At 35.7% G+C, this 15447-nt stretch overlaps 1 protein-coding gene and 1 long non-coding RNA gene across 3 annotated transcripts; one reads left to right on the top strand and one right to left on the bottom strand.

Moving 5' to 3' along the window:
* The first annotated feature begins 1421 nt into the window (after positions 1-1421).
* zgc:112332 lies at positions 1422-13848 on the top strand. Its single transcript, NM_001020683.1, is given in 7 exon segments — positions 1422-1475; positions 3039-3154; positions 6622-6777; positions 7443-7547; positions 9087-9296; positions 13091-13283; positions 13499-13848. Coding segments are annotated over 7 exon segments (897 nt in total). The 5' UTR covers positions 1422-1461; the 3' UTR covers positions 13602-13848.
* Positions 5756-15436, bottom strand: LOC141380664 (uncharacterized). 2 transcript variants are annotated; one of them, XR_015524885.1, is made up of 5 exons: positions 15361-15436; positions 14976-15248; positions 13047-13254; positions 9107-9190; positions 5756-6693 (listed from the first exon to the last, which is right to left on the bottom strand). It is a non-coding gene; the product is annotated as an uncharacterized LOC141380664 (long non-coding RNA). The 2 variants fall into 2 exon arrangements; XR_015524884.1 differs by lacking the exons at positions 13047-13254; positions 14976-15248; positions 15361-15436 and having other exon boundaries at positions 9107-9236.
* Positions 15437-15447: the final 11 nt, after the last annotated feature.

Here is a 15447-nt window from a genome sequence, read left to right as displayed (position 1 = left end):
AGTTTGAATGTTTCTTCTGTGCAGTTTTTGAAACTGTAATGATGAAGTCTGTAATAATAGAGGGCTATGTTTTTTGTCATTTGACAATGAAATAATGAAATACAGTCATATCAATGACAACTATAGTAGTGTCCATACCACATATTTTTTTTAGTTATTATTAGCATGCACATGCACTGCAGTTACTGAGGCAAGTTGGAGCTAAACCCTGCTGAGCACTGGACCTCCAGGAAAGAGATTGGTGACCCCTGCTATAGGTGAATAGGGTAAGCTATATTGTCTGTGTGTGTGTGTGTGTGTGTGTGTGTGTGTGTGTGTGTGTGTGTGTGTGTGTGTGTGTGTGTGTGTGTGTGTGTGTGTGTGTGTGTGTGTGTGTGTGTGTGTGTGTTTGTGTGTGTGAATGAGAGTGTATGGGTGTTTCCCAGTGATGGATTGCAGCTCGAAGGGCATCCTCTGGGTAAAACATAAGCTGGATAAGTTGGCGGTTTATTCCGCTGTGGTGACCCCTGATTAATACTAGGCCAAAAAAAAAAAAAAAGAATGAATGACTATTGTTTATATAATTATTATTTGAAATAAAATCAATCATTTTGGCCATACTACAACTTTTTATTTTTGACTATGAAAACTTCACCACTGCAACGCCTAGAGTATCGCTGGTTTTGTAAGGCATGGTCGCATCAAAATATCAATTATCGAAGCAAATTTTCAAATAAGTACATAAACCGCAAGTTTGCAACCTGAAGAACTAGCTACCCTTTGGCCAAAAAGTATACATTATTTTTTTTCCCAACAACCGCAGTATGCTAGTATGTCAAACTGTAGTTAGTTGGTACACACTGGTGAAGAGGCGGGAATAGAGTTGACGAGTGAACAAAAAGAGTTGGAGGTGAAATACAGTTGTGCAGGCTAGATTGATCTGAATATTGGGTTATACGTAAGAATACTCGTCTAAATAAGCGAAGACAACGTAAAAAGTAAAATCTGCGTGTTAATGGAACGAAATAGCATCTCCAAATAAAGTGCAAAAATTTAATTTGGGCTACCTTTACTGAGGTGAACGTCTGTGAGAGAAACAATAAACGGGGACATCTAGTGGACACACAAACCCACTGCATTTCTACAGTTTGGCTCATCTGTAAGTCAATGACGTTATTGTTTAGTTTGTTCTGCGGATGTGTGACGGAATGTCCAACTTTGCAAAAGAGGCTGAATTTAACACGGCTTCATTTGGAGGTCCAGTCAAGGCCATCCGAGCGAGCACATTTATGCATGAACGCGCAGCACGTTTACAAATACAGAATTGTGGGACGCGCTTCTTTGGCCAGACGACGACAGAGCTTAGGACAGGCGGAGCATCAGTCCAGACCGCATAGTAATAATAACCCATTCATAAATCACAGCGGACGCTGGAGCGCGCAGCACTACTGTCTGCTGAGGACAACACACAACACTGAAACCATGCACTCCATAAGGTAAGCAAGAATCAGAACTTTTCTTTTCCAAAGTCTGTGAATCGTTCGCTGCTCATTAGAGTATTAGTTTCTTGTTTTGTTTTGTTTTTTGATATACAACAGAACAGTAGGATAGCCTATACCATTATCTAAATGCATTTAGGCTTTATTAGGCTATGTCTATACAAGTTTGATAAAACTGGTTCATATAATTTTAACATGCAGAATTGGGCAATTGTCACATGGAGAATTGTCAAATAAGTTTTCAAGGTGTCCCATTTACATTAACTGTTTTAAATTAAGATTAGTCATTTATCCAGTAACTGTGAGGTGAAATTTGTTTTAAAAACAACTAGCTACAAAATACTCATGAATTCAATTTAAAATATACAAAAATCATGAATTACTATATTAATTATTTACACTATACATTTTTTTTCGATGTAGATAATACATTGTATTGGAGATTGCAGTCTGCATCACAAGTATTTATCTTTCTGTTTAGTTAATTGTTTTGTTTCACCGATATTTCTGGGAAAAGCCTTTAATATGCAATTTAATGGCAAAAGATGCTGTGGCAAAACAACAGAAAAATGCATCTTAATGTCTGAGCAATAATAATACATTTTTAGTAGATTGATTTTAAAGTTTGTGTATATACATAAATTATTCAGTTCATTAAAAACTCTCCTAAATTAAATTCATTGTTAAATTCAATCAATAATGGTCTGATGTTTTATAATAGTTTAACTGATTTGATGAACTGTATTATACTTATTGTACCACAAGAAAATACTTATGGAAAAGATTCAGTTGTGATTACTTCATAAAGTCTGATTTGACTTAAATACAACTATTCCAGAGCAATTGCAATGGAAATGCATGGTGGTATGGCCGGGCAATATGGCAAAAATGCAATCTTGATAATTATTTTCCAAATTGAACGATAACGATTTACATTTCAATATCGACCCTAACAATGACAGAAGCCACAAAAATTAGATGGTCTACTAAATGGCATATCATATTTTTGGCCGATTTTTTTTTTTGGTGGCCGAAAATAATATCAACACACTTTAGAATCTCATCGTTGCACATTTCTGCTGTGTGATTGCCTCTTGGATCAATATAGAAAAGTCTAGAGCTTATCATTATGACATAAATTGTATCATGATTTGATATAATGTTGTTTATCGGCCCAGCCCTATATGGTAGCATTTATTAAAGACTTCAAAGTGTGTACATGCAGAAATGGTTCAAACTATTTTTTTTTATTAAAAGTTATAAAAAAAATTTTAGTAAAAGTTTGGTGATAATGATTTGACATTTATTATATTTTTGTGTTTCAGGATATTTGTGCTGATTCTTTAATTGTACACTGAACCGAGATATAATGGGACAACATGCCCCATGATTTATTTCAACTGCATCTTCAAAAACGCTGAAAATGTACATTTTATATTTTGTGTATATAAAAAAACTAAAACAATATTCACTACAGTGAACTGTGTGACATTCTCTCTAACTTTATTTCCTTCATGAATAAATTAAATCTCAAAACATTTGCTCTGTGCTCAATTCCAGAAATTTCTTCTGTGGCCAGTGGAGCTCTTCAGTACGTCTGGATGAAAAAACAGTCATTATCACAGGAGCGAATACAGGCATTGGCAAAGAGACAGCTAGAGACCTTGCGAGAAGAGGTAAATAACAAACAAAAACATCATTTTGTATGTTTTCAAGACTTTTCAGCTCACTTTTGACCACAAAAGCAAAACCCTGTGAATGATCTGATGAAAGCTAAAAAAATAAATAAAAGAACAACAGAGCAGATATTTCATCTTAAAAGACAGAGAGGCTTTTGAATGGAGGCTGTTAAATAAACAAGAGCATTGCAATGATCTGCCAAAGAGATGTAGAACTGTACTCTTACAAAACATTCATTATTAAAATCAATGTTGTTTATTATTACTGTTTTAAAGAGGCAAAAACAGATTTTATAGAAGATAGAGAGATAGAGAGATAAATAGAGAGAGAGAGATATTTTTGATGCTGATAAATAAAAGAGAGGATTATGATACGATCTGGCAAAGAGATGTAAAACTGTACTCTTATAAAACATTCATTATTAAAATCAGGTAATATGAGTTAATATCTGAAGTGGTGGGAAAACAAGTATACTCTGGGCTTGTTTTAGCTATATTTGGTGTCAGTGATGATGCAGAATTATCTAATAATCAACATACAGTGATTAGGTTTATAAACCTTTTGGCACATAGATTGATTTTACGTAGTTGGAAATGAAAAGATCCTCACCATTGCTCCACATTAATAAAAAATGTCATGTCTTGCCTGCAATTTCAGAAGCTAAGACTTTCTCTTAAAAATAAAACTAAGAATTTCTATGTATTATTGAATCCATTTATTGAGTACTTTAACGAGAGAGCAGTGATTGAATCCTAGTAGAAACACCTCAAATTGCCCCCTTATTTACTTTTATTTTTAAATTTTTTTTCCTCTTCCCTTCCCTTCCCTTTTCTCTGTATTTTTTAGTTCTCATTCATTCATTCATTCATTTTCTTTTTGGCTTAGTCCCTTTATTAATCTGGGGTCGCCACACCAGAATGAATCGCCAACTTATGTTTTTTTTTAATACAGTCATTATGAAAATCCATGTTGTTTATTATTACTATTTTAAGAAGCTTAAAAAAGCTAAAAAAAGAAAGAGCAGATATTTAATCTTAAAAGACCGAGAGGCTTTTACCAGCCATGACTGGAGGCTGATAAATAAACGTCAGGATTACAATACGATCTGCCAAGGAGATGTAAAACTCTTACAAAAAATTCATTCATTTTCCCTCAGCTTAGTCTCCACAGTGGAATGAACCACCAACTTACCCAGCATATGTTTTACACAGTGGATGCCTTTCCAACTGCAACCCAGTACCGGGAAACATCCATACAAACTCATTCACAAACACACTCATACACTACGGATAATTTAGCTTATTCAATTTACCTATAGCGCATATCTTTAGACTGTGGGGTAAACAGAAGCACCCAGAGGATACCCACGCAAACAAGGGGAGTACATGCAAACTCCACAAATTCCAACTGGTCCAACCAGGACTCTTGCTGTCAGGTGACAGTGCTAACCACTGAGCCACCCCTTACAAAACATTCATTATTAAAATCAATATTGTTTATTATTACTATTATTACTAAGATAAAAAAGCTCAAATTAAAAAAAACAAACTAACAAGAGAGCAGATATTTCAACATAAATGACAAAAAAAGGCTTTTACAAGCCTTTTACAAGTCTCCACTTCACTTCCTAATCTTCAATTGCCTCTCTGGATATCACACTAACTGTACCCGAAAAAAAAAAAAAAGTACTAATACTTTCCTTCTTAGACTTTACAGAGCTGAGACTTGCCTATAGCACTTATTCATTGTTGCTCTTATAGTTGTGTAAGTTGCTTCCTTGTCCTCATTTGTAAGTCGCTTTGGATAAAAGCGTCTGCTAAATGACTAAATGTAAATGTAAAATGTAAAAACAAGCTTAGAATGGAGGCTGATAAACGACAGGATTACAATACAATCTGCCGAAGAAATGTAAAACTGTACTCTTTGAATGCAGTCATTATTAAAATCCATGTTGTTTATTAATACTGTTTTAAGAAGCTTAAAAAAGCTATAAAAGAAGAGCAAATATTTCATCTTAAAAGACCGAGAGGCTTTCACAAGCCATGAATGGAGGCTGATAAATAAACGTCAGGATTACAATACGATCTGCCAAGAAGATGTAAAACTATTCTTACAAAACATTCATTGATTTATTTTCCTTCGGCTTACCCTCTTGGTTTTCAGAGGTCACCACAGTGGAGTGAACCACCACCTCATCCAGCATGTTTTACACAGCGGATACCCTTCCAACTGCAACCCAGTACTGGGAAACAGTCATACAAACTCATTCACAAACACACTCATACACTACGAACAATTTTGTTCACCCAATTCACCTATAGCACATGTCTTTGGACTGTGGGGGAAACAGAAGCACCCAGAGGAAACCCATGCAAACACGGGGAGAACATGCAAACTCCACACAGAAATGCCAACTACCCCAGCCCGGGCTCAAATCGGTGACAAAATTAATAAAATAAAGAACAAAAGAGCAGATACTTCATCTGAAACAACAGAGGCTTTTAGAAGCTTAGAATGGAGGCTGGTAAATGAACGACAGGATTACAATACAATCTGCCTACGAGATGTAAAACTGTGCTCTTTGAATACAGTCATTATTAAAACCCATGTTGTTTATTGTTACTATTTTAAGAAGCTTAGAAATACTAAAAAAAGAGAGAGAAAATGTTTCATCTTAAAGGACAGAGAGGCTTTTACCAGCTATGAATAGAAGCTGATAAATAAACGAGAGTATTACAAGACAATCTGACAAAGAGATGTAAAACTGTACTCTTAACATTCATTATTAAAATCAGTGTTGTTTATTAATACAGAAAAAATAAACACTAAAAAAGAGAGAGCAAATATTTCATCTTAAAAAAAAAAACCGAGAGGCTTTTACAAGCTTTGTATGGAGGCTGATAAATAAACGACAGGATTACAATATGATCTGCCAAAGAGTTGTAAAACTGTACTCTTTAAAAAGAGTCATTATTAAAATCCATGTTGTTTATTAGTACTATTTTAAAAAGCTCACAAAAATAGGTTAAAAAAAGAGAGAGCAAATATTTTTATTTTAACAGACCAAGAGGCTTTTACAACCTTTGAATTGAGGCTGATAAACAAACGACAGGATTACAATACGATCTGCCAAAGAGATGTAAAACTGTACTCTTTCCCACATGGAGCCGCTGAATTCCAACAAAGAAAGTCTGATGCTTGCCAGCCAAATTGCTCTGAATAGTTTAATAGACGTTCTGCACAGTAATTACCAAGCAAACAGCTATTGTGTGAGCTCATCAGCCTTACATCCCGCTTTAGCACCACATTAATTATTATGCGAGGGCATTTCACAGCAAGGACATTTGCCGGAACATGCAAACACAATTATTTCAGATGCATGAAGGATATGTGCTCTTTTTTGAGTGAAATTGTCCGTGACTGTTTGCAGGTTTTTATCAGCTCTTTTATGTGTTGTCCTCAGGGGCGAGAGTCATCATGGCCTGTCGAGACCTCGAGAAGGCAGAGGCTGCCAGAAGAGAATTAATGGACAATTCTGCAAACCAAAACATTGTGGTGAAAAAACTTGATTTAGCCGATACCAAATCCATCAAAGCATTTGCAGAGCTCATAAACAAGGGTGCGTAGAACATTTGAATATCATATGAAGTAATATAATAAATTATATAATATAATATATTATAATGTAAAGTAACATAACATAACATAACATAATATAATATAATATAATATAATATAATATAATATAATATAATATAATATAATATAATATAATATAATATAATATAATATTCATTCGTTTATTTTCTTTTCGGCTTAGTCCCCGGCTTAGTCCCTGGGGTCCCCACAACGGAATGAACTGCCAACTTATCCAGCATATGTTTTATGTAGCGAATGCCCTTCAGGTGCAACCTATCTCTGGGAAACATCCATACACAGTCATTCACACTCATACACTACGGACAATTTAGCCTACCCAATTCACCTGTAACGCATGTCTTTGGACTGTGGGGAAACCGGAGCACCCAGAGGAAACCAGCGAATGCAGGGAGAACATGCAAACTCCACACAGAAATGCCCCACTGACCCAGTTGAGGCATCTACTGTGCCACCGAGTTGCCATAATATAATATAATATAATATAATATAATATAATATAATATAATATAATATAATATAATATAATATAATATAATGTAATGTAATGTAATGTAATGTAATGTAATGTAATATAATATAATATAATATAATATATCACAACATGTCTTTATTTTTTTTTTTCAGAAGAAAAGCAAGTCAATATCCTGATCAATAATGCTGGAATCATGATGTGCCCATATTCAAAAACAGCGGATGGCTTTGAGATGCAGTTTGGAGTAAACCATTTAGGTAAAAGCATTTTTTTGCTATTTCATTTATGTATTACAATAAAAAGTGACAATATCTATCTGTTCTAAACACAATTAGACATGTTAAATCATGAAACATGAGCTACAAACATGTTAAAGTTTAAATGAAGTTAGGAAGATTTTTGGACAAGCTATTTTTGGACAGAAATCTTATAAATGCACAGGATTTACAGTCACATTAAGTCCATTTAAAACATCATTGCACAATGAACGTATTTATTTATACGTATACACATAAAAAGTGTTTTGAGTGTTTAAAAAAAAAATAGAAAATGTAAAAAAAAAAAGAAAAAAATTAAGAAACTTAGAAAAAAGTTTCAGATGGCACAAGACTTTCTCATCTGAACTCTTTATATATACAGTTAAAATCAGAATTATTACCCCCCCCCCTTTTTTTTTTAAAATATATCCCAAATGATGTTTAACAGAGCAAGGAAACTTTCACAGTATGTCTGGTAATATTTTTTTCTTCTGGAGAAAGTCTGGTTCATTTTATTTCGGCCAGAATAAAAGCAGTTTTTAATTGTTTAAAAAACAGGTCAAAATTATTAGACTCTTTAAGCTATATATTTTTCGATAGTTTACAGATGTGCCAACAAAATTTTCTCTCTGTTAAACAGAAATTAGGGGAAAAAATAAACAGGGGTACTAATAATTTGGGGGTGGGGGTAATAATTCTGACTTCAACTGTATACACATACACACACTACCTCATAAAAAACTTGTCGCCTATAAGTTTTAGGACTTGACTTGATAAGTTTTTAACTTGACTTCTAGTTGATCATTTTGTATCAGAAGTGGCTTATATGAAAGGCCTCTAGATTACACTTATTTTACCACAATATACAATACCATCATGCCTTGATTTTTAAAGATTTAATTAGGACAGTAAGCTCTGACTTTGCCTAGACAAAAGACTTGTGACTAAACAGAAATAATGTACAGTATAAAATATCATCAGTCATGGTGCAGTGGAAAAAGAATGAATATTGTGTGACTCCCATGAGCTTGGAGGACTGCATCCATACATCTCTGCAGTGACTCAAATAACTCATTAATAAAGTCATCTGGAATGACAAAGAAAGTGTGTATATGAAGAAATGGAGACAGTCAATTTTTTTTACTTTTTTTTTTACAACAACCCAGAAACAATTAAGAAGTAATCAATACTCAGTTCATCTAATCGATACTGTTACCCTGAAAGTGACCTCTTTCAAAACAAGCACCAATTGTATGTAGAAGTCAAGCTTTCATCACTCAAGTCTCAGACTTCCAACCAATGTGAAGTATTTGAGTCCTCTAATTGACAGTGCATGCTGTTTAATTATTCACCAGCCCAGTTGACTTCCTGTTGCAACCTAAACACTCACATATAGCTCACATCCTTCCCAGACACATCCACTTCCATGCATTTATTAAGTAAAGGCAAATAAAGCATAGAGGGGTCAACAGGACATGAGAAACAATGAAAGGTCAAACAACTCCCTGACTATTTTTATCCTCTCCAAACTCCCTCCAGGTCATTTTCTGCTTATTTACCTTCTGCTGGACCTCCTAAAGAAATCAACCCCCTCCAGGATCGTCAACGTGGCATCTGTGGCCCATACTTGGAGTGGCATCCATCTGGAGGACATAAACAGTGAGAAGGTTTACTCTCCACGCAGGGCTTACGGACAGAGCAAACTAGCCAACATCCTCTGCACACGCTCCTTGGCTAAAAGACTACAGGGTATGTGACCTTCACAGCACGGCTGTCAGAGCCAGACTAAACATCAAGCTAAAGAAGACAAACTTGTGTCTTGTTTGTCTTCTTTCTGTTAAACTCTGGTTGAGTTGGTATTCATGCAGGTACAATGTGATGGTAAATTGCCTATTCTTCCTGTTAGATTATATAAACTTACGCAAAAAAAAAAAAAGAAAAAAAAACAGGACACAGAGGGAAAGCAAAGTTCTTGGTTAAAACGGATATTAGTGTTCTCTTATGAATATAAACATATACAAAATGTCCTGTTTTGGGCTTATCGCTATAGCTGTGTTTCCTTTGACCTAGTTTAAAGTGCATTTTGGAGTATTGCATGAAAGATTATGGAAATACCATAAATATAATAAATTCCCATTGGTTTTTACTAACTGTGTAGGACAATATTTTTATCTGATAAGAAAAATACTTAAACTACAATAGAAACACATTTATCAAGTCTAGCATGTGCAACCAAAATGTATGTGATTTTGTTTTAACAGATCATGTGATGGTAAAAATGGGTGCGATAGGACAACATTAATGGACAAACCAGTGGACTGGCCTCTTTGTAAAACATCTGAAATGTTGTTTTGGTCATTCTAAAATTCCTCAGCCAAAGTCTATCATCACAGAGGTTCAGGATATTACCTCTTAAAACTGCTGTGCTCCCAAAGAGTGGTTTCACCTCCAAATGTCACTGCACGTTTATTGTATTTCACCTTCTGAGGTGCCAGTAATTATATAAGAAAAAGGCCCACAGTGGCTTTTCCTACCATGTTGTGGTATTTTTTCTTTTTCACATTTGCCGCCAGTTCATCAGGAAGAGATTATTTTGTGTTCTTTGACTCGTTGAATGGAAAGGTGCTTTATTCATAAATGTTTTAGACAATATTCCAGTTCTCAGTGCAGATTGATTATTATTTTGTTATACAGTATTTCTCTCCAGTTTTCTAAATTCCAGATGCAAACATATGGTAAGTACTGATTGTGCTCTTGTGGCAAATCAAGCTCATGATGTAATAGATGATTTTGCGATCTGTTCACACAGCAGAAATTCTGATAAATGCATAAGACATTCAAAATTTATTATAGCAATAACATTACTGTATATTATATTCATTCATTCCTTCATTTTCTTTTTAGCTTAGTTCCTTTATTAATCTGGGGTTGTCATGCAGCAGAGTGAGCCGCCAACTTATCCAGCAAATGTTTTACGCAGCGGATGCCCTTCCAGCTGCAACCCAACACTGGGAAACACCCAAAGACTCCTGCCTTTACAGACATACACTACAGCCAATTTAGCTTATTCAGTTCATCTATAGCGCATGTCTTTGGACTGTGGGGGAAACCGGAGCACCCAGAGGAACCCCACGCCAACATGGAGGAGAACATGCAAACTCAGCACAGAAATGCCAACTGACCCAGCCAGGGTTCAAACCAGCGACCTTCTTCCTGTGAGGCAATCATGCTATATATTATAAAGTTAAAATCGGAATTATTAGCCCCCAGTTTCTGTTTAACGGAGAGATTTTTTCAACACATTTCTAAACATATTAGTTTTAATAACTCATTTCTATTCACTGATTTATTTCATCTTTGCCATGACGACAGTAAATAATATTTGACTAGATATTTTTCAAGACACTTCTATACAGCTTAAAGGTACATTTAAAGGCTTAACTAGCTTAATTAGATTAACTAGGCAGGTTAGGGTAATTCATCAAGTTATTGTATGAAGATGTAGAGTATCGAAAAAAACATATATAGCTTAAAGGGGCTAATAGTTTCTACCTTTAAAGGGTTTTTTAAAAATTAAAAGCTGATTTTATACAAGCCAAAGTAAAACAAATAAGACTTTCTCCAGAAGAAAAAATATTATCAGACATACTGTTAAACATCATTTGGGAAATATTTAAAAAGGAAATACATTCAAAGGGGGGCTAATAATTCTGACTTCAACTGTATATAGTAAACTATATTAATATTATAGCACTTTCGTATGATTTCAAAGCAGTTTTAATGTGTAATTTGTGCACTTTATAAACGAGTAAAACTGATCAAAGGTGACTGTCAGGGTGATTCATACAGACTTTAAAGTTATCATTAACAAAAGTAATTCCCATTTTTATTTTAGTGAAATAAAGTAATTATATACTTCCACTATGGGGCTTTATGTAGATTCTAAAAGAAGTCAACTGTTTATGACAAAGATAGAAGAGGGAGTATGGAGAGTAATACTGTATTATACTGTATGAATAATCAATCTGAACTAAGAACTGCTCAAATTAATTAAAAAGATGGATGGACAGATGTACAGACAGACAGACAGACAGAAAAAATAGATGGATAGACAGACAGATAATAAGACAGACAGATGAACAGATGGAAGGATGGACAAACAGATAATCAGATGGACAGATGGGTGGATGGATGGATGGATGGATGAATTAGACAGGCAGACAGCCATAAAGACAGTAGGATGGACACGAACAGACAGATAATGAGACTAAGATAAAAAGACAGGCGGACAGATGGACAGACAGACGGACGGACAGAAAAACAGACAGGCAGACAGAAAAATGGATAGGCAGCCAGAGAGAGACAAACAGACAAATCGACAGATGGAGAGACACACGGATAATCAGACAAACAGGCGGACAGATGGATGGACAATTGGATGGATGGAATTACAGGCAGACAGAAGGATGAATAGACAATCAGAAATAGACAAACAGACAATCTGACAGATGGCTAGACAGACAGATAAACAGATGGACAGCCAGATAGACAGAAAAATGTAAGGACGGCCAGACAGACAGACAGATAATAAGACATGGATGGACAGACAGATAATCAAACAGAGAGATGGACGGTTGGATGAATGGACAGACATAATCAGACAAACAGACCGATGGATGGATGGATGGATGGATGGATGGATGGATGGATGGATGGATGGATGGATGGATGGATGGATGGATGCATGGATGGATAGACAGACAGACAGGCAGGCAGACAGAAATACAGTTTGATGAACACAGGCAGACAGAAAATAAGACAAAGATAGACAGACAGATGGACAAATAGATAATCAGACGAATGGACAAACAGACAGACAGATGGACGGACAATCAGAGATAGAAATACAGACAGACAGACAGACAGACCAGACATACCAGACAGAAAATAAGACATAGATAGAGGAATGGACAGATTAACAGACATATAATCAGACAGACAGACAGACAGACAGACACACACAGATAGATAGATAGATAGATAGATAGACAGACAGACAGACAGACAGACAGACAGACAGACGGACGGACGGACGGACGGACAGGCAGGCAGACAGAAATACAGTTTAATGAACACAGGCAGACAGATAATAAGACAAAGATAGACAGACAGACAAACAGATGAATAATCAGACAAATGGAAAAACAGGCAGACAGACAGACAGACAGACAGACATACCAGACAGAAAATAAGACATTGATAGAGGAATGGACAGATTAACAAACAGACATAGATCATAATCAGACAGACAGACACAGATAGATAGATAGATAGATAGATAGATAGATAGATAGATAGATAGATAGATAGATAGATAGATAGATAGATAGATAGATAGATAGATAGATAGATAGATAGATAGATAGATAGATAGATAGATAGATAGATAGATAGATAGATAGATGAATGGACAGATAGATCAATATGAATCATTTGTACAGTGTTTAATCCAGCTGTGGTAATAACATCTGATGTTCCTCTAGGCAGTGGTGTGAATGTCTACTCTCTCCATCCTGGTGTGGTTCAGTCAGAGCTGTTCAGAAACCTCAACAAACCTGCGCAGATCGCATTCAAGGTCTTCAGCCCCTTCACCAAGACCACCAGTCAGGGAGCACAGACCACCATCTACTGCGCCATAGAGCCCGAACTGGACAGAGAGAGCGGAGGATATTACAGGTACAGAACATGGTATTATTGGAAAATACACTGCACAATACAATACCTATTATTGACTTTACTCTCATGTCCCAGTGTGCACAAGAAATACAGCTCTTGAACTGCTTTTTAATGATCATGAAGTGTGCTTATTTTAAAGATAGAATAAAGATGTTAAGCTAGGTGTACGAATGATCAAAGTCTGATTTTAAGCCTGAGGATCTGCTTTGTTTCAGTGACTGTGGCCCGGCTCAGTGTTCAAGAGAAGCTTCAGATGATGAAATGGCTCAGAAACTCTGGGAACTGAGCTGTCAGATGCTCGGCATTATATGGGATTGATAGAGTGCTCCTCTCAGTGACAATGATGTAAGATTGGAATGAAAGCTTTTGTGCTAATGTCAAAGATAACCCAAACTCTAGAACTCATACAATGCATGCCTGAATCAACACTATACTGTATGTATTATATTGTATATTAAATACTGTTTTTTTAATACTTTTGCCGATGCTGTTATAATTTCACCAGACATAATGAACTGTTATGAATTAAAATATATTTGAGATTATTAAATATTTTTATCATGCATTTGCAATTGTTTCTTTACTGAAAAGCTCTAATGCACTTATAAAATGACGTTTGCTTTTTGTACAAAATGTTTGTTTAAAATTAGCTGAAACAACACAATTCTTGATTTTTTATACTTAATTGTTCATGTTTAATCTACTCAAATTTGTAAAAACTAATAAGTTAACTTAATTGCTTCATCTTGTCCCAACTCAAATTTGCTGAAAGAAGTTGTGTTTAACCTGGCATTTTATTATTTTTTTTACAGTGTATTCAGTCAACAAACTTAACTGAAGAGCTAATATGAGCTATGATTTTTCAGGATGGTTGTCTTTCTGCTGGTTTATATAGAAAACATGTTCCCTTGATCAATATTTGTGAGATTTAAACTCAGAACAACAAGTTGTAAACTTGTAATTGCAAGGAAAGGTGGAGATCTAAACTGTCCAGTCCTGCAGACTCAATGCATTTAAGCATGTCAACATGGTCAAGACGATCCTGCTGCTGTTTAAACTGAGCATTACAATGGGGAATAAAGATGATTTATGTGACTTTGATCATGGCATAGTTGTTGATGCCAGATGGGCTGGTATTTCAGAAACTGCTGATTTACTGGGATTCACTCATAACCATCTTTAGGGTTTACAGAGAATGGTCAGAAAAAGAGAAAATATCCAGTGAGCGGCAGTTCTGTGGACGCAAATGTCTTGTTGATGCTAAAGGTCAGACAAGAATGGCCAGACTGGTTTGATCTGATAGAAAGGCAACAGTAACTCAAATAACCAAGCATCTCTGTATGCACAACGCGTTGAACCTTGAGGCAGATGGGCTACAGCAGCAAAAGACCACACCGGGTGCCACTACTGTCAGCTAAGAACAGGAAACTGAGGCTACAATTTGCACAGGCCAAACAAAATTGGACAATAGAAGATTGGAAAAACGTTGCCTGGTCTGTTGAGTCTCCATTTCTGCTGCTACATTCAGATGGTAGGGTCAGAATTTGACAACAACATGAAAGCATGGATCCATCTTGCCTTGTAACAACAGTTCAGGCTGCTGCTGGTGGTGTAATGGTGTGGGGGATATTTTCTTGGCACACTTTTGGCCTATTAGTACCAATTGAGCATCGCATCAACGCCACAGCCTACCTGAGTATTGTTGCTGACCATGTCCATCCCTTTATGACCACAATGTATCTTCAGATGGCTTCCAGGATAATGTGCCATGTCATAAAGCATGAATCATCTCAGACTGGTTTCTAGATCATGTCAAAGAGTTCACTTTACTCAAATGGCCTCCATAGTCACCAAATCTCAACCCAATACAGCACCTTTGGGATGTGGCGGAATGGGAGATTCACATCATAACGTTAGAGTTAGATGAGCAGAAGTGACTGGTGAGTGTAGCATATGTTATTAAACCTAACGGAAAAGAAAACTTTTAGATTATTTTTTGAATATAGAGCTATATAAAACTGAAATTGTGATATATAATGTTAGTTGTCCGGATTTACGTACAAATCATTTTACACACCGTACAGATGACACGCATATCTAATCAGCTGCAGTAATGATGATGTGGACAACTCGCTGAGCTCATACATCCAGCCGCTAGGTGTCA

This window comes from Danio rerio, chromosome 24 (genome assembly GCF_052040795.2).
Source record: "Danio rerio strain M-AB ecotype USA chromosome 24, GRCz13ab, whole genome shotgun sequence".
In the NCBI taxonomy this organism is placed as follows: Eukaryota; Metazoa; Chordata; class Actinopteri; order Cypriniformes; family Danionidae; genus Danio; species Danio rerio.
This window is presented reverse-complemented; position numbering and strand designations above follow the sequence as displayed.